Raw genomic sequence first — 20,496 nt, 5'->3', positions numbered from 1 at the left:
CAGAACAGAAGCATTACTCAGCCATAAGCACAAGGCATTCCTTTGCTTCAGTTTACTACTGTTGGGTTATTTTGCAAGAGTGTCCCTTGCTTCAGTTTGGTTTGGATGGAATGGGTGTGATTCTCTGGTGTGATGTTGGTCCCCTTGCTTCACTTTGGTTCTGGGGAGAGTCCATTCCCATGCTTCCTCTGCTTCAGTTTGGTTCTGTTGGGTTTTCTCTGGGATGAGCTTGCATTTGGAAGTGTGCCTTGGCCGTGGCAGCCTTGCCCCAGAATGTTTCTGCAGTGGGAGTCAGCTCTGACTTCGCCCCCCCCCCAGAAAACAATGGAATGGTTGGAGCACCTTCTTTGGGGGCCCACATAATTGGTCCCTGAGGTTCAATCTTACTGAAATGTGGGCAAACTTTAGATGACAGTCAGGAGTAGGTCCTCTGAAACTTTGGTGGAGTTTGCTTGAAAAATTACCACCCACTGCAAAAAAGGCAGGAACTGCTGTTTCTTTGCAAAGGATTTAAGCCTTGTTTTCCCAATTAATTTGGTAAAAAATTCAGAATACCAAATCTAGTTCGGTATTCACTGTTTTGATCCAAAATACTTGGATTTCACTGAATTAGCCAAAATTCAGTATTTTAATCCAAATACTGATCTGAACTTCACACCTCTAATGCTGGGCTATCTGGACCACTGGTCTGATCCAGCAGGGCACTTCTTATGTTTGGTTAATAGCTTTCTCAAAACACTACTCATAAGGTAGGCCTTGTATCACGTTGTCCTTCCCTCCATCTTCAACCTGCTACTTGCTTAATACCAGATGGAACAAAGGAAGATCACCTTCCGTGGAGGAAACTGACAATTAAAAATAAGGCCATAACAATGGTTAAGTGGGCTGTCTGCATAGCTCTATCTCCTTTCATGCCACCTACATTGCCCCCACCACACTGCCTCTGCTGTCCAAGAGCTCCCTTCCAATTTTAGAGACATCTAACACATTTTCATCCCACCCCTCCTCAGAGGTGTATGTGGTTCTTCCTTCCTGTTTGATTTTCAAGACTATACTGTGAAGTAGCTGAGGGTGGCCCAAGGTTACTCAGTGAGCTGTTGTAGCAGCCTGTGGAAACACTGTGATCATGAAAGATCATCTTAGCCACAAGGTCAATCAAGTCAGGCTGTGTGCAAAAGTGCAAGGGCAGTCTTTTGACATATAATGCAGTTTTTACTGAGCACAGTTGGTTGCATATTAAAAACAAACAAAATCTCAGGTCCCATTCACTGTATTCCAGTTGCAAGCATGGTCCATGCTGCTTACCATCCATTTCAACATAATGGTGGTCTCATTGATGGCATCAGTGAAGGTGATGTATGGGCCCGTAACAGGACGCTCATATGCACGGTTGCTGTAGCCTGATACCACGTATGGTCTAGATGCAGCACTGGGTTCACTCTCCCCCAGTATGTTCAATGCTCGCACCCGGAATTTGTAGGACATGCCTAGAGTGTAGAATGAGAAAACAATGGGAATCAGTAGGGGAGCAATACCTGACCTTGCTAAGGCCCTTGTTAATCTCTTCCTAAAAACTGAGCCGTTCCTTATGAACAGGTGACAGGGACATATTGCAAAGCCTCTGTCTCCTGCCCATGATCTAAAAAAACTTTTGTGTGTAGTTTGGTCCCAGATCTCAAGAGCCTTTTGATTTCTACAGAAAGACCACAAAATGCAAAAAAGCATCTGTTGAACTTCACACCTCCCTGGAAAAGGGACAGATGGAACACTAAAATCTGAAAGTACCCCCTTTCCTCGGCAATGTTTACATCAATGATCATGGTATGAAACCGCTATAAAGAGTATGGTTTATTCAAGGGCCACGACTAGTATGTGCGCTCAGCAAAGAAGGCCTCCTACCCTTCTCCAGTTCTGTAATTTCCACAGAGAGGCGAGAAGGCGGAATGTTGCTTGTGGCTAGCACCCAGTCCCCTAGCTTTTTCAGTTTCCTATATTCCACTCGGAATGATTGAATGGGGAAACCTCCATTTCCCCGGGGGATCCAAGTCACGTAGACAGATGTTTCGGATGCCATTGAAATGGTGGGCCGATCAGGAGCCTCGGGAGCTGTAAGGAATAGAAGAGTCATCTTAGCGGACATAAAATCGAAGAGCTGGATCCAGTAAAAAAATTCTGCTTGTGCTGAAACACTTGTGCAAGTGGAATCACAAGACAAAGTGAGTAGTAGCTGCTTGCATTCAGTCAAACTTCTTAGATCTCCATTTCTCTGGGATCTATAATATAAAGGGAAGAAGGTGCTAGGTGCTGCACAAGGGAAACTGCACTAAGTCTGCTTATGCTTCCACATAAACAGATAAATAGGGTTGGCAGACATCCAACCCTACTGGAAAATCACTGTTTTCCTTGTAACCAATGGAGGCCTCTGCAATCTGTCGCTAAGCTCAAGGGTCTGTATATTAAATGTCTATTCATTGTTAGCATCAGAAATACAACCACATTTACAGTTCAGATGCTTTTATCTACTTATAATCAGATATATGTTTAAAAACATAAGACTTTGACCATTAACCCCTTTAACCACCTTGGCAGCTTCACTGTCAAAGTAACTGAAGGGGGATATTTTTCAGGATTACAAGATGGATTCTTTAAAACGTAAAGCTGGGTGCATCTTCTTGTGTCAGTCTTTTCCTTTCTCTCATTCATGCTTCAAGCTTTTTCAAATTCCCCTTGCCCCCAAACCACCTGCCTTCTACACCCCAAAATCCTTTCTGCCTCAAACCTGACGTGGCCTTACGGGATAGGCGAGTGTTGTCTGACTGATTGCTGCTTCGACTGCTAGTGCCTGGGTCATCCTTCTGAATCTGCTGCTCTTTACTGGCAACAATATCTGGTTTTGGTCGCCGTCCTAAACAAAACAGACACAGTCAGCAAAGCTGGTAATGGACAATGAGGTTTAGAGGCTACTACTTTGATAGACAGCATTCACCACCTTTCTATGGGCACTTACATTTCAAGGACTTCAACAGGCCTTTTGCTAACAGTGATGTGGCACTCTGGAATGCAGAGTCTGTAAGTAAACCTTCTAATTTTCACCTGTTTGTTTCCATGTGGGAAAAGGAAGGATGTACCTTGTATATTTAGACCCTCACATGTGGTGTTATCTACTTTTCCGTCATGTACTTTTATCCTACCGTTTTAACACAAGGAGCTCAGGGCATGGGTCTCTCATGGTTCAGTATTATCCGCTTAAAAAAAAAACCTTTGTGAGGTAAGTTAGGCTGAGACCGAGCAAGTGCTTGACCAGAAGCTACCCAGGGAAATGCCCAAGACCTCACTAGTGCAACCACTACATCTCTAATAACAACAACGTTCAAATTATATAATATTTCTCTTCAAATGATATATTTTCATATTTAATGATGCCTAGACAAAGGATACCTTATCTGTCAGACAACTGCTAGGCAGAAATGTAGCCTTGTCTGATGAATACTTGTAGGAAAAAAGCAAGGAAAGATAATTTCCAGGTAGTACCAGAATCAGTAACCAACGTATGGCCCTTTCCTTACAACAAGATATATCTTTATTGAAAATTCTTAATCTTTACCAGTTCTGAAGGTCACCATGGCTGTCTGGCCTTCTCCAGCACAGTTGTAAGCAGCCATCTCCACTTCATACAAGCTTCCTGGATCAAGTTTTGTTAGAGTGAGACGATGCTGATTGGCAGGGACATTTCTGACTGTCCAGTTTTCTGATGAATTCATGACCTGTTGAAGAGTGAGGAACAATAAATTGATTTCAGGTGAACCTATTTGAAACATTAAAGCTCACTTCTTACTCATTTTAAGGCACTTTACACCATTCTTGTATTAAATTACTACCACTTAAAGGACTCTTTTTGAGCACAAAGCTCTTATTAACAACACACGAGAGCTGGAAAACAAAACAAACGCACACACCATTCTCACTGGCAAACTGGCACAATAATATATCGTAGGCACTCCCCAAGTGGGTGGAAAATATAGGAAAATAGCTGAGAATATCAGCTGTTTACTATTCCAAAAATACATTACCACAGCAGTCAGTATTATCAATAACTGGGGGGGGGGGGGGGAGAGGCAAGATTTCCAAGGATTCTTCCTCACACTGTACTTTGCAGTTCCCAGGCACAATGTCTGTGCGCCTCCCTCAGGGGTGTGAGATCAGCACCTTACAAAACATTACAGTGCTGAAGCCACCTAACCGAAATTAGTCCGGTGGTATTTTTTAATGATGGAAAGCTGTAATTTGAAACAGACTCAGTTCTGTTCTGGTACTTGGGTGTGTGGGTTTTAAAAATATTTTAGTGCTAAACAGTCTAAACAATTTAGTGCTACTGAGTCTAAACAACTGGCCCAATCTAGATCCAATGCAACTGGCCTCATTTGAAAACTAGTCATCGAAAATGGAGATCCACATCCCCAACTGCATGAAAAGAAACATGCAGGCAGTTCAATGAGCATCCTGTATCTACAGAAAGCCTACAAGAGCAGGCGACTCTCTCCTTCTAGATCAGGCAGGATACTCCTTTTAAGAGAGGCCTTTGTTAAACATTCCATGTTTCAGTTGAGTTAAACATGAAGATCCATCCATCTCCAACAGGGGAAAGGTCTCTCAAATCTTGACCCATCTTTAAGCTCTGACCTGCCACTCTAATAGTTTTTCCAGCAGATAGAAAGCATTCCAATAAAATCCTGTTGTGCAAAGATTATGGTGACATGAGGATCATCCATCATCCTTGAATATCTGAAGTTGACAGACAGGGCCTGTAGAAGATCCCTAAGGAATGTTACATTCAGAATTGCAGGAAGGGAGGGAAGGTGGGCAGAGAGACTGAAACTGCCATGGAGCAGGGCTGTCAATCTCCATGTGGGGTCTGGAGATCTCCCAGAATTACAACTGATCTCCAGACTACAGACTTCCGTTCTCCTGGGGAAAATGACTACTTTAAAGGGTGGACTCATTATGCCCTGCTCAAGTCTATTCCCACAACCCTACATGGGGGAGTGTAGCTTTTTATACTAAATTGAGGTAGTGAGTTCTGTTATGTATACAGCTAAATTTTGTGAATCTTGGAATACCAGTATTTGGGTCCCATATATTTCTGGAAATATACAGGAATATCCAGGGTTGGCATTTTAAGGATCCCAGGCCTGCCTTTTCCCCTTTACAGGCTTCCTGGGCAACAGGAGGGGGAAGGAGGCATCTCGCCCAACCCTGGGAAGGCGGCTCCTAGCCTGCATGCATCTTGCCCAGGCCAGGGAAGGTGGCTTCCAGCAGGCACGAGTGGGTGCAAGGCCCCAGCAGAGCTGTGGACCTGGCTGGCTCCTTCTTCCCCCTCTCCTTTGTGAGGGCAGGGCCCTTTTCAAGTGCTTTTCCCACCCTCCCAGTCTGCACCCCTGCAAGTAGTATGGCTGGGAGCAACTTACAGAATGGGCCTCAATTCACTTGAAACTTGGGGGCCTTCAGTGGATAAAAAAAACTAGGTTCCCTCCAATTTTGTTTCATTTGGTTGAAAAATAGCCACACCAGACCCTTCCCCAGTCCCTCATGAGGAATAACGGAATCCAAAAGATTCCAGAATCCTGGAAACACTAAACCATAATCCTGAAATGGTATTGGGGGACCCAAACACCACAAAATTCTGGTATTTATGCTCTTCCTGAAATTTGAAAAATACCATTTTTCCTCAGACACACATCCCTAGTTCCTATACCCCTACATAAACCCGCTGCAGCTATTTCTGTCTTTAAGCCCATGATATCACACCCCTTTTCCTATACCTCTTTCTCTCTTGAACACAGAACATAGTCCTAAAACCTATGCTGCAAACACATTTATATGGGTCCAAGGTGATTCGATGCAAGCCAGTCCTTACCTCAGGGAACCTTTGTACATGTTTAATAAATTTCTGCTATAATCTTGAATTACTAGATTGCAAACAAGTCTAACAGTGCAATCCTAAACAGAGTTACTCCAGTCTAAGCCCACTGATTTCAACGTAACTCTGCTTAGGATTGCACTGAAAATTATTTAACTAGCAAACAGTGCATCAGAGCACTCTATAAACAGTGAAATATATCCCCAGTGAGTAACATGCCACAATGTATTTATTCTTGTAATAAACTCTGACAGAGTCAGGTCTATTCACAGTTTTGTTAAACCTTCCCCTATTACAAAGCTCATTTTGATTATCTTGTTAGTTACCAGTCACACAAGTGTCAGCAATGTATGGGTTAATATGAAGTGGCCCCATCTGTAAAGACGTTTAAGGCACAATAAAGTGTCTCCAGCTGAGAAGTTGCTCTATGCTGGAAACATATTAGTACTAAGTGCAGTCACCCATGGTGACTTCTCCTAACCCATGAACTTTCCAGGTGAAGCTCTGGAAAAAAAGCAGCCACCTAACCAACCCCCAAACAAACAAAAGTACCAATTCCAAGTCTAAAATGCTGGGATACCGTGTTAGTGTGGAATCAGTACTTGGCCTGTGATTTTAACTGGTATTCTTATTTTTTTAAATGTATTAGTTCAGTCTCCATTCTTGGAGACAATAACCAGGAAGTCTCTTACTTTTGCCTGTTCTACTTAAGTACCAAGAAGAGTTCACAATTAAGTTTCACAAGGATGAGAAGCACAGCAGTGCCACCCTAAGCAGTTACCTTCTTCTAAATCCATTGACTTAAAGGCCATTGAAGTCAATGGGCTTATAAGGATGCACTGTAAGAGGGCAATAAGAATGCAAACGAAACAGCCAAGCCAAGCAATGTATATCATATCCACAGCGCAGTGTACATTTTGAGTTAGCCACTGCCCACTGTCACCTCCTCCAGCAATTCTGCAATCTTTTCCCTCCTGCTGATTCTTCAATCTAGCTTTCACCTGAGCTATCACATCCCCATAACAGTTCCTTGCTAGCACACAGGATAAGAGGCTTGTCCATCCAAAGGAGGAGTCTATGTAGATAGCAGAAAAGCATAAGCCATACAGACCTCTTCCACAGAGAAAGTAATTCAGCAAGTGATATCACAATGGATGGCACACAAGCAAGAAAAAGAACCCCAGAAAATGCTAACCTTGCGATGTTTAACAAGGTAGTAGAGGACAGGGGTTTTGCCATCATGCCGCGGTTTCCACACAAGATCATAGGAATCTGTTTTAGTTGTCCGGGGAGAGCTAAGGATGACAGGTGCCTCAGCTGGAGACACAAGGCCTTTGGCAGTGCACTGGACAGAGACTGCTGGTGTGGTGGGCCTGGGCCTCAGCACGGCTTTATCTTTCAGAATTTTTTCATTGTTGCTGAGTCTGTTGGGCAACACAGCAGGCTGAGCTGAGTCTGTATCAGTGTTCTGTTGTGGCTTCAGTGTTGGTTCTGGAAGAAAGTAAGTGGAAGGTCATGTTTAATGTTTGTGCACTTTAAAAAGGCCTAATTTCTTAAAACTGTCATTCACATCCTACAACCAGGAAACACAAACCTCAAATAGAAACTTTATCACTGATACTCTATACCAACATATCTAATTCTCAGTGTGGCCCCATATATATATATATATTGTGAAGGGTCAAATCCCCATGCCAAATGATAGGAGTGCCTGTAGCTTTAAGAAACAAATGCCATTACTGACTGTTGCTAAATAAACAAAATAGTATTGCCAGCCTTCAAGCCTTGGTTTCTGAAAATAAAAGGCAGGAGGAGGGGACAGAGTACTTTCCAGAGCAGTTTTGGCTTTTCAGGGAGGACTGATTGGGTCCAGACACACCAGCAACCACTGGTCACTCATTACTACCCAACCTACATGACACACCCAGGTCCAGCCATTTGCTATTGTTCAACAACAGTCACCCCATAAAAGCCAGTGTGGTGTCGTGGTTGGAGTTTCAGACTAGGATCTGGGAGAACCAGCTTTGAATCCTTAGTCTGCCATGGTGCTCAGTGAGTGACCTTGGGCAAGTCACACACACTCAGCCTAACCTACCACACAGTATTGTTGTGAGGATAAAATGTAGGAGGTGAAAAAGATATGAGCTGTTCTGGATCCCCTAACCCAGACAGAACTGCACAACTCAGCAGCTTTTCCAGGAAGAGACTGCCCAGGCTGGGAAAGGAGGCAAACTGAAGACCCGGAGGCAGGGGGGAGCAGATAAAGGTAGGTCAGCTGGTAAGTGGGGAGGAAAGAAAAAGCAGGATATGGGAAGAGGCAGTAGGGAGTTTCAAGGAAAGGAAAGAGGAAATAGTGGGGGAGGTGGAAAAGAGATGTCCCCTGCAAGTCCTCGCTGGTCCCCACCTTAATAACTAAATGCTCACTGTCAGTTTGATGTTATGATTCCTACATGAAATAAAAACATGCCTACATAGCCAGAGAATAAAAAGCTGGGCACCAATACTACACAGCTTTACTACCAAATGGAAGACAAACAAGCAGGCCTCGCTGGGGACCATATCTTTCAGCAATAAAAAAAATCTTTCAGATATAGGTATGCTTTTTGCGCTAGGGAACTTGAACACTTCTAATAAATGCTGGAAATGTAGGAAGCATGAGGGCTCCCTCTATCACATGTGGTGGTCGTGTGAGGTAGCTAGGCAGTTCTGGGGGGAAATAATAAGAGAAATGAGTGAAATTTTACAGTTTCAAATAAATAAGAACCCAGAACTCCTGCTGCTAAACTTGGGAATGGAGGGAATTCCAGCCCATCATAGGACGTTGACATTTTATATGACTGCAGCAGCTAGACTTTTGTATGCGCAAAAATGGAAAGTACAAGAAGTGCCAACTATTGAAGATTGGATCTACAAATTGCTGTACATGGCTGAAATGGACAAGATGACAAGAAAACTGAGAGATCTGGACTCAGGGCAGTTTAACACAGACTGGGAGAAGCTGAAACAATATTTGGAGAAGAAATGGGAAGTGGGAGGAAAACTGTGGCAGTTTGAGAACTACTGAAGTATAATAAAAGTATAAAAGAGAGGGGTGACTTTACCGGGGGAGGAAGAGAAATGTGAATTTATAAGCAGTTAGATTAATTGATTGAGATATATAAAGATATGCAAAGATTAATTGATAGAATATTGATAGAGAATAATTAATGATAAGGTTTAAACATGAGGATCGAGTAATTAAATATTTTCTCTTTTTGATAAGATTTATATGCACCAAACTGAATGCATAGAAGAGTTAAATAGATTGTTTATGTGAGTTATATAGAATTACCATAAAAAGATGAAATGAGTAACATATAGGGAACAAATCAAATTGTTTGATTTAAAGGTGGAAAATTTTTATGGTCTATGACATAGGTTTATGATATATAGAAATATTCAAAATTGGAAAATGGGATAAATTGATTATCTAAAGACGTACAGTTTGGGCGTATAATAAGTAAAGGAGTTAAAGATGTACTGCTTAATATAACGGAGAATGTATAGTTGTTTTAGACAGAGGACTTTAATATAAGTAAGGGAAAAGGGACAGAGGGTGGGAAAGCTGTTGGAAGTCAACAAAAAGGGGGGGAAAGGGAGGGGGTTAGAAACGAAAAATCAGGGGAAAATTGAATGTAATGTAAAAATAACAATGCTCTAACCCAATAAAAAAATTTTCAAAAAAAAAAAAAAAGATATAGGTATGCTTTTAATAGAATCCCCCATTTTTATATTACACAGAAAGGCTATTCTGGGTACCTAGTCAGGGTACCTCTAAGCACTTGGTGCTATGACCCCTCACTGCTCAAAATTAAATCCAAACATTTGTCTCAACAACATCCACTTTCTACATGAATTAAATTGTCTGCACATCTGTACAAATGTGACCACTTTACTAATTGTACTAGAGATGGAAAATCTGGATTTCTCCAGAATTTGGGATATTCCAATGGGGGATTAGATTGCAGAGATCAAGGAACAAGGAAAAAATGTCAAAAAGGAGAGAATACGGGGGTCAAAGGAATGTTGATTTAAAAGGGACAGTCAAAGACAAAGTACAGCAATTCTTCTCCCTTACCACTGGGTGCCCATTTCAAAGCCCACCCGAGTTTCTGGAATTTCATCACGAAATGTGCAGGTCTACAACATACTAAAAATGAGAAATTTGCTATCATAAGGTGCTTCTGAACCAGAATCTAGCTTCTGTGATATATGACATGATGGAAACATGAGGAGCATGCACTGCCTTAGGTATTTCCATGCAAACCTGCTTAACCTCACTAAAAACTTACCCGGACGGGCAGTTTTCAGCTGTACCATTGCTTGAGCACTCCCAACTTCATTCTCTGCCATGCACTGGTATATCCCTTCATCCTCAGGCCCCACACTGGAGACCCGTAGGGCTCTGTGAGATAGCTGCATTCGATGACTGGAGAAGAGAGGCACCGCATTACGAAGCCACATGACTGAGGGCTGGGGGTTCCCTCGTACCTTGCAGGTGAATTTTGCACTCTGACCCCATGCGATGATTTGCTGTGATAGTTCCATGCTAACCTCTGGTGGTTCTGAAATTGGAATACATTTCAAATTATTTGGGGATAGGTATAAGACGAACATCTTCTGCAGGCAATGAATTATTTGCTGCTGTCATGAACATGTGTTACAAACAGAGATTTATGAAGATGGTGATGCTCAGAATTACATTCCATTGCACACTATCATTTTGCCTGCAGCTCAAGTCCCCCATAGATAGCAGAGAATTTATCTCTTAGATGGTCTATACATTTCAAAAGCTATCCTTGGGAGACGGTGATTTGCACCCCACTATTCTAATCTTGAGACTGGAAGTTCAAGACCTGAAAACGAATGCTTCCATCTTTTCAACAAATCCTATCAAATGCTTCCCAATCTATTAGGAATGCTTCTTAATCTTATTTCTGAGACAAGAACCCTCCCCAGACATGTTATTTGCATTCCAATTAAGAACTGATGCCTGTTCTTCACAGTGTATTCAGTCTTGCTTACTGCCTGTATAAGTGAATATATTTTTTTTGGTTTATTTTGAGAATGTATATGTGTGCTTCTCAATAAACAATCCTGTTTTAATCTTCTAGTGCTTGTTTGGAAAGGCAAGCCATTGGCTATGTCCTTTCCTAAGCCGCTTGTATTGTTTTGCTAATTTATTATATTTTTTAAGTGCCTTTCAGCCTAAGGGCAGTATATGAAGTGCACTTCATCCAGGGCTCCCTCACTTTCCCTGCAGTATAGACTCAAGTTAACAGCAGATCCAAAGCAGTACGAGAGCTGAAAGTCACCTTGGATCAAGTCCCAGTCAGCTGTAACATTGGTTCCATGCACAAACCAATGCTCAGGCAAATGGCTCTTTAACCCTGGTGCATTGATCTGGTTATCATCTGGGCCATCTAACCTGTATGAATCCAAAGGCTGAATCTTCTAGACAATGCTATTCTTTGTCCATAACATATACTGAAAAACTCATACCATTTTTATGTCTTCTCTTTGAATTTGGTCATGAAAGCCTCTCTATATTCAGTTAAGATTCTAACATGTTATTAGAACTTCCTACCTTAGAGAAGGTACATTTTAAGACTTCTGTAAATAATTGGAAGTCATTTGGCTTCATGAGCAGCTGTGCTGTCAATCAATTCTTCCCTTGATAAAGCAGCAGTTCTGCCTCACGGAGATCTTGAGCCTCCAACTTTATTGGATGCCTCTTACTGAAAGAGTCTGCCAACCTGAACTCTGTTTTTCTTTTCTAGATGATTTAGGATCTCAGTTGACAATGTATTTTTTTTTACAACAGACATATTTTCAAGTGAGAAAGGGCCAAAGGACCAGACCCACAAGCCAAGGCTCAGGCAAACGACTCTTTAACACTTTGTGTTCCCCCCTAGTGTAAATGTAACTGAGGCTTTGGTAGCCCTCTTCCTATAGGACCTTGATTGTTCGCTGTTGTTGCCAACATTCTTGCCTCTGGCATGGGGTGAGCTGCAAAGCTTATAATAACTGAAAGCCTTTGTCAAAGCCTCTCTTACTATTCAGACTACAGGAAAGGGAGTTAAAGTGCCATTTCCTGATGCCTCTGATGGGGAGAAAGTGGCTGATCAGAGGTCAAAGGTTATGCTGGGGAACCAGATGGGAAAACTTTGGGGAATGGATTTGGCCTGCAAGCCTCCAACTGCCAATCTCTTGTCTAGTTGTTCTTTACAACTGGGGAAAAAATCCTTCACTGTGCTAATTTAAGGATACCAGGGAGCAAAGAAAAAAGTGAAAAGGTGGCAGCTACTGAAGTTAGGGCCATGAATGAAATTTAAGTTGGCCATGTGAAGCTTGTGAGCAGTTCTGAAAAATGACAATTCTGAAAAATGACAAGTATGTGGGATCACACATAACAGTCTCTGAACTAGAGCAGTAGCTACTATATTAAGAGAAAGGAAATGTCATCTGTACTCACCAAACACTTGAACATTGTAGAGTATGAATGCTGCTCTGCTCTCACCCACTCCATTGTCAGCCATACAGCTGTAGGTCCCTGAGTCTTCCTCGCTGATCGTATCAATTAAGAGATTGCTGAGGAGGAACCGTGTCTTGTTGTAGCCAGACACACTGGAACCATCCTTAGCCCAAGTGACACGTGGAGGCGGAATCCCACTAGCCACGCATTCCAGGATGAGAGTTTGGCCTTTGGTGACAATGATAGTCTGAGTCTCAGGGGGATAAATTATTCGAGCTGCCTCAGATGTTGAGCCTAGAGCAAAGGGAAAGATCAATGGCAGAGAAGTAAGACCTTCTTGATCAAGATCAAGAAAATGTACTGCGGAGGCAGAAAAGCTTCTTGTGGCCAAATAGCCATGAAATGGGATATCACAGCAATGTTACATTAACAGAAGGTGCAGGTGAATGCATATTTTAACCACGTCCCTCTCCAGATCCCTGGGTTCACAGGACAGCTGTGGATAAACAACCACATAGGTCTTGTAATTTCAGGAATCAACTCTCCCAGGGTTTGGAAGGACTGCTGGAGGGAGTGGAATGCTGTGAAAATTTGCACTGCTTCTGCAGATATATTTCTGAGTCCAAATCATGGTGGTGTGGTTTCAGCAACAATTCCATCAACTATTTTAGAGCCCAAAGTAATATAAATATTTTAAAATTACCAAATGCAATGGAGAATATACAGTAAAAATGTTCACTGATAGGCTTCCACTTCCTGGACTGGTGATAAGGAGAAAGGAGATTGGCAGGAGGGGTCTGGGGCTAGCTGAGTCTGACAGGCTAGTTTCCCATTTTCCCCTGCCTGGTACCAAATTTGATGTCCTTTAGGTGCCTTTAGGTGTGGGTATTATCTTACAACTGATATAATTGAATAGGAAAATATATGAAAACCCATAGAAAAAGATGAAGCGGTGAGTGGAGCCCCCTTTGGCTTCCCTCTCCCTGTAGATATAGGCCTTATTTCTAGAAGGACAATCATAAGAAACAAAGATGCAGACAGATCAGATGCCTCTTGAAATACCACAATGCAAGGCAGAAACCATAAGCAACAACTAACAATAGAGACAGGTGTCATAAGCCAGAAAAACAACTTAAAGAATGAGCAACTTTTAAAGCAGAGCGCTTGCATCGTTAAACCTGAGTGGATTATTTTGTACAGAGTACCAATGTATAGAGACCCTGACCTGGACAATCCAGATGAGCCTGATCTTGTCAGATCTCAGAAGCTAAGCAGGGTTGGCCTCCATTAGTAATTGGATGGGAGACCTCCAAGGAAGACCAGCATTGCAGAGGCAAGCAATGGCAAACCACCTCTGTTAGTCCCTTGCCATGAAAACCCCACCAAGGGTCGCTATAAGTCAGCTATGACGAGGGCACCCTCCACCACCACTAATGTATAGAATGCACATCAAAACAAAACAAGCTCTCAGACATGAAGGGCAAGCATAAAATCTCAAAATCTGCTTACAATGAGAGGTTTTGGTAACACCAGTAAAATGGGATCATAAGTCAGCTTTGAGCAGAGGCTCCTAAATATCCAGGAGGGGTGACTTACGTCTCACACGCAATCTCTCACTAGACACAGATGTTTTGACTTCCTGCGTGACAGGGTTATAAGCTGCACATTTGTAAGTTCCCTCATCTTCTTGGCTGGCATTAACAATCTGAAGATTTCCAGATGGCATGATCAGATAGTTATCTGTTAAGGTAAAGCAGAGAGTAAGAAGTATACAACATCCAGAGGTAGGGAACATGTGTACTGACCACTCTCTTACATGTTGTAGGCACGAACTGAACATTACATATGGCAGCAGTAGCAGGAGAAGAAGGTTTCAACTACATCTGACAAGACAGAAGAAAGAAAATGATGGATGATAGAAGGAATGAAATGAAAAGGAAGTTAAGAAGAAATCAGAAATGACAATCACACAGGTTGGTACAATAAATAGAATAAAAAATTATGCACTAAAGTATGAGGTAGGCATATTTAAACTTGACAGCTAGAATCAAGTGGCTAACAATTTGTTCTGAATTTTAGAAGTAGAGAACAAAAGCTCAGCAAACACAAGTAGAGAGAGCTCAGAGACAGAACATTACTGTAGTTCATCTCAACTCATATAAACATAATTGCCACACTGCGAAACACTTCCATACTGCCATAAGAAGATGCCATGGAGGCTGGGCAAATGCTTTCAAAGGAGTTATGCTGGAGGTTCAATTCATATGCCGCCACAGCGGCACAGGACAGGATGACAGGGAGGCAGCTCTCACGCCACAGAGATAATGTGTGAATTGGGCCCCAGTGATGATAACGAAAAGACAACAAAGGGAGGAACACAGAAGGAAGTTTTCAGCTTTGAAACTCTGAAGAAGAAGACGGGTGATCCGTCTTAGTGTTGCCAACCACCTGGAGAATAAGCTTTGTCCCTTTAATGGAAACATAATGGGATATTATTTACCACCATGCCATGAAAAGGTTCAGCTTCTCATTTCTACACATTAAGCCTCCATTACAGAGACAGGACATTTGAGAAAAAGGTAAGCCCATAACTAGTCATCATACTTTTTTTCTCATAGAATGTCCAGAAAATTTGAAACACTATATTACATTTTAAAATGCTGTTTTAGGTCTCACTATATGATACCCCAAGTTAATTCCCTTTGCACCTGACTGTGCCTTTGGGATGGGTAACGTTTATTTATTTATCTCCTTCATTTGTACACCTCTTTTCTCCCAGTGGGTACCCAAAGTGGCTTACAACAGTCTCCCTATCTCCATTTTATCATGACAACAACCCTGTCAAGTAGGTTAGGTGGGGAGCGTGTGACTGGCCTAAGGTTATCCAGCAAGCTTCCATGGCAGAGTGGGGATTCAAACCTGGGTCTCCCAGATCCTAGTTCGACACTTCAACCACTACACCAAACTTGTGTTACTGGCTCTCAACCAATAGTGATGGGGTGGGGGGATGGCTTGGATGCAACAGAGGATTTCCATACTTGGAAAATGGGACAATTTTAGAAGATTCGTACTCTTGCTTCAGACCTCTGACTCCCCTCTTGTTATGTTCATGAGTGAATCTTGTCTCCTCAGAGCAGCATTTTGGGAGTATTTTGAGCTGCAGTAACAGGCAAGAAAGTCCTGTTTGATTGGCGGAAATCCCTTCTGTCTGTGGACTTTACAGCTGGATCCACAATAGACCTCAGTCACAGCCAAAGGAAAGGCAAAACTGAGAAAGTGAGAAATAAAATTAAAATAATTTCTAGCTGTTTCTCCTTCCTCAGTCAACCACAACTCACCTCTGGAGGCCTCTAGCCATTCTTGTTTCACACTGTAGCGAACCTGTGCCTTGGGATGGCTTTCAGGAAGATCACAAGCTATCACAGCTGTATTTCCCTCATCAACTTCTATCACATGCTGGCCATCATATTTGAAGTCTTTGAGATCTGTTAAGAGGACATTCAAAGGATCTTGTTAAGAGAACAGTTAACCTATCCATGGGGAAAAATCAACTCAAAGGTGAACAGCCATGAATGACTTCAAAAGAATCTCCAGAGGAATGGTGCTCCAGAGTTGTGTATTTGTTATGGAAATTAGGAAGACTGCACACTTTTTATTATACAACCTCATCTACCCTTTTGAAACCTCAAGAATCACAGTGCCTGCAGCTGTGTTTGTTGATTCTCTGATGTTATGGCTATGCTTCCTCATCTGCATGAGCACTATAGAGCCAAAAAGAAAAGAGAACCTGTATATCAACTTTATGTGAAAGTTAAATCCCACTGAGTTCTGTGGAACTTACTTCCAAGCAAATGTGATCAGGATTGCAGTAATGGTTGGTTTGTGTTTATAAAACTTTTAAAAACTTCTATTGAGGTTTAATGCAAACACCTTATAACCCAAAATTAAATAAAGGAAAATGGAAGTGTGGGATTCCCAGCTTCATCTTTTGTTATTGTTGCAAAGTTGGGTAATCATTTGCAGGACACAATCAATGGGAGACAGTGGTGCAAAAGTCCTCACCCAACTAGTTTTTAATTTATTTCCCTATCTGGACTCAAAATCAGATGTGCGCCTGACTGTAAGGACAAAGGCCCGGGGATGTTTTTTCATAGGTGAATTAGTAGGTACAGGCAGTATTAAGCACCTTTCATATTTGCCTTCCAGTCTTTCCCTGCATGTGCTATTCCTCCTACCCAGCCCTCACGTTCCTGTTAGAAATATGTGGGTAGTGTTACCTGTTAGCTAACCTAACATCTAGTTTTGCCTAAGTTTAATTTATTTCAATGCCAGTTACAAAGTTTGCTTAGGAGTGCCACTTCTTTATCATTGCTGCTTTTCAGTGATCTGAAGCCATGATCCTGTTTCTACTTTGTACTATAAATGTATAGAGCCACTGCACAAAGACTACCAACTTCAAGGAAAAATTACATCTCATCCCTCCAAGTTGGTGAATTTTCAACAGAAACAGATTGCACAGCCTAGCTGAATATTTGATCTTTCTGTTTATTTTTCTGACTTTCATTATTCTTCATGCAATCTAATGTCTATGCCAAGGGCCAAACCCTTCTAAGTATAAATCAGTGCTGACTTCTTGAAATGGTTCTGAAGAAATCTAATTTAGAATAATCAAATGATCAAAAATAATTCATTCTGACACTTTGCAAGATATGTTTCTCTTCTGACCACAAGGAATCCCAGCCCTCAGCATAAAAACCAATTTGTATTTGATGTCCTTTTTTGCATGAAAGTACAACAATCAGCTTTAAGTTGAAGTTTAATGCTATATGATTGGCCTCAACTGAGTGGTTCACAGGTCAATGCCAACAAAGAATATAATTAAATTCTTACTAGAGATAGTTAAACCTGTTAAGACATACAGTGACCACAGTACCAAATGTCCAAATTTTGCATCACAAATCCTGATTCTAATTACAACTGAACTTGCTTCCAAGTAATCATATGCAGACATTTTTTTTATCTCTGAGTGAGGCAATCATATCCCAGACAAACTGACTACAATTGGATATTTAATATAGTTCCTGGGAAGTCAATCATCACTCCAAACATCACTCAAAGAAAACTGAAAGTGTTGAGCTGGATGGCTTAAGACAAACTTTATTTGTGACTATATTCAACAGAACAGGCCCATTCCAGTTAATGGAGCTACTTCTATGCAATTTGAAGTCTATGGACTTTTCTGTTCACTTTTCTCCACAGAGAATACTCTTATCACGGGACAAAGGCTCTTTTTTTGTTACTGTTCTTCAGGAGGACAAAAGGATATTCTTGATCTAGAAAGATGACAAAAGTAGTTCCTTGTCCAATGAAGATTTTATGATCTGTCTAGCTCATGACTCTTAGCTTGGACTGCAGCACATTTTCAGGGCCTTTGCCAGAGATGCTGTAAGGGTCTGACTGTGAGCCACAAATCTGCCCCCCTGCCCCCCCCCCGGGCATTCACACTTCAACAAGGGGCTCCCAAATGCAGCTGTGCACCTCCAATCTTGGGCCGTGAGCATGCTTGTTCATCTTCATTTTTAAAATAAATGAATTCCAATGGCAATACCTGCCCTAACGTTCCAACATGAAGATGTTGCAAACAGCTACAGAACTGCAAACATAGCTGTTCTTACAAAAATTATGCCAGAGAGCAAAGGGAAAAAGATGTCTGAATGAGTGGCTAGACCAAGACTTCTTTGTCTGCTGAACTAGTTTTCTGTACTAGTCCCTGGGCTCATACTGTTTTTTAGGAGCTAAACAGCTAACAGAGAGGTCCTTTAAAAGTAAAAATGAATATACCAGATTAAGAGGGTATGGCTCAAGTTTCACAGAAGAAGCCATTTGATGTGACACCTGTGTCTGCTTGCTTCCCTGCCAATACATTTGAGAAATCCATTAGGAGGAAATGTTTGCACAAGCTCTCACCACAACTACCCCCACCCCCCACCCCCCAGTCCTCCTCCCTTTCCTCCTTCCACTGGCTGTTTCCGTTACTCCATCAGCACTTCTTAACCGTCTATACAGGATTTACAACAAAATCAGATGGCCTAATGAAAACTTCTTACGATATTCTTCAATGAAAACCTTATCCTTTACTACCACATGTTTCACCATGTCCATTCTCCTGTCCCAGTGAAATGTACAGGGTCTAAGAGACATGATGCCATCTTTATCCATGCCTTAGTATGCAGAGTCCAAGAGCCTGGGTGACTTACATACAATTAACTTTTAGAGCAATTATTTACAAAGATAGAGCTACACTAGGGGATGCCATTTCTGGATTAGAAGATAAGGTTCACAGAACTATACTGGTGAGTCCCCTTATTCAAAGAGCAAGGAAACTACTATTTCACAGTAAAGATCTGGATGAAGGAATCATGTTCTCCATTACTAAACATAAAATCCAAGTCTATAAGACACAGAGGAGACCTAAATACTATCCATCTGTGTCAGTCTTTCCTTTTAATTTTTAATGTAATTCCAAGAGATCAAAAATTACAAATAAACAGGAACCAATTAATAAAACAGCCCATTAAAAAGAAAACTTTCCCTTTTTTAGTGTGATACTCGTGAGTAGAGATGGGCACGATTGGAATCACGATGTGAAAAAAACCCCGATAATGGCGTTTGCGCCATCGGGACTCAGCTAATCGGTTCCGTCCACGGTGACCGATCCAGCATTTGGGGGGGGGGCTTGATCGGGGGGGGCATCGTGATCTAATCGAAGAGCCAGACACTCAGGCGCCAATAATCTATTCCCCTAGCAGCGGAGCCAGGAGAATGCCTGAGCTGTGTTTGCCCTCCTTCTGTCACCCTGGAAAACCGAATGGAAGCCCAGCTTTCCTTGATTAGCTGGCTTCCTTCCAACCACGGAGCAGCAACCCAGGGGAGGGAGGGGGAAGGGGGTGTTTTGAAGCCATGGGCACAAAGGTTTTTTGCTTTTTAAAAAAACGGGGATTTGTAGGAGGAATGGGTATTTTTCTGTCTGTCACTCTCTGTTTTTAACCTGCTTTTAAAACACTGTATTTTGTGGGAAAACCTCATTCACGGTTCTGAGTGTGTGTTTAAAATATGCTTTTTGAAGACTGGCTGCTTGCTTTTAAAATTGGGTGGAGAGGAACGGAGGATTTTGTCCCTGCTTATTTTTAAAAAGCTGGATGAAACGTTGACGGGGTGTCTCTCTCTATTTGGAGAGGCAGGGATAGATCCCCCCCACCTCTGCTCTATGTGTGTGTGTGTGTGTGTGTGTGTGTGTGTGTGTGTGTGTGCGTGCGTGTGTGTGAATCAGGGCCGGATCAACGGGGGGGGGAGGGTAGTCTGCCCCCAGCGCCGCCAAAGAGGGGGTGCCGGGCGCAGTTGCCAGCCCCAGGAGCGCGCCTGGGGAAAGTTGAATGGCGCGGGCGGCCTCTCAGCCACCCGCGCTGCCTTTTACCTTTCCCACAGGACAAGGGGCGGCCGGCTTGCGGGAAAAGCAAAGGGCAGCGCAGGTGGCTGGGAGGCCGCCCGCGCCGTTCATCTTTCCCCAGGACAAGGGGTGCGCGGGCAAGCCGGCCACCCCTTGTCCTGGGGAAAGGCAAAAGGCAGTGCAGGTGGCTGGGAGGCCACCCGCGCCGTTCGTCTTTCCCCAGGACAAGGGGCGTGCGGGCAAGCCAGCTGCCCCTTGTCCTGGGGAAAGGCAAAAGGCAGCAAGGGTGGCTGGGAGGCCGCCTGCGCCATTCGCCTTTCCCCAGGACAAGGGGCGTGCGGGCAAGCCGGCCGCCCCTTGTTCTGGGGAAAGGCAAAAGGCAGCGTGGGAGGCTGGGAGGCTACCCGCGCCGTTCGCCTTTCCCCAGGACAAGGGGTGCACAGGCAAGCCGGCCGCCCCTTGTCTTGCGGGGCAGGTGAATGGCACGGGCAGCCTCCAAGCCACTCGCGCTGCTGCCAGCTCTGCAGTGCACCGGGACAGCCGGCTTTCCACGTGGGCGAGGGGGCGACCCAAGAGCGCACGCGCGCAAGAGCCTGACTACGGTTGCCCTGGATGCTA

At 43.0% G+C, this 20,496-nt stretch overlaps 1 protein-coding gene across 2 annotated transcripts in view; it reads right to left on the bottom strand.

Moving 5' to 3' along the window:
* The window catches only part of BOC (BOC cell adhesion associated, oncogene regulated), a 98,020-nt gene that overhangs the window by 9,017 nt on the left and 68,507 nt on the right, over positions 1-20,496 (bottom strand). For both annotated transcript variants that reach the window (XM_054974153.1, XM_054974154.1), the window contains exons 5-13: positions 15,770-15,916; positions 14,028-14,171; positions 12,432-12,725; positions 10,249-10,521; positions 7,113-7,408; positions 3,605-3,764; positions 2,795-2,905; positions 1,900-2,106; positions 1,306-1,487 (exon numbers count right to left, since the gene is read on the bottom strand). In XM_054974153.1, the coding sequence (XP_054830128.1) occupies positions 1,306-1,487; positions 1,900-2,106; positions 2,795-2,905; positions 3,605-3,764; positions 7,113-7,408; positions 10,249-10,521; positions 12,432-12,725; positions 14,028-14,171; positions 15,770-15,916 (1,814 nt within the window). The remainder of the gene's footprint in view (positions 1-1,305; positions 1,488-1,899; positions 2,107-2,794; positions 2,906-3,604; positions 3,765-7,112; positions 7,409-10,248; positions 10,522-12,431; positions 12,726-14,027; positions 14,172-15,769; positions 15,917-20,496) is intronic.

This window comes from Eublepharis macularius, chromosome 3, assembly GCF_028583425.1.
Source record: "Eublepharis macularius isolate TG4126 chromosome 3, MPM_Emac_v1.0, whole genome shotgun sequence".
Classification (NCBI taxonomy): Eukaryota; Metazoa; Chordata; class Lepidosauria; order Squamata; family Eublepharidae; genus Eublepharis; species Eublepharis macularius.
This window is presented reverse-complemented; position numbering and strand designations above follow the sequence as displayed.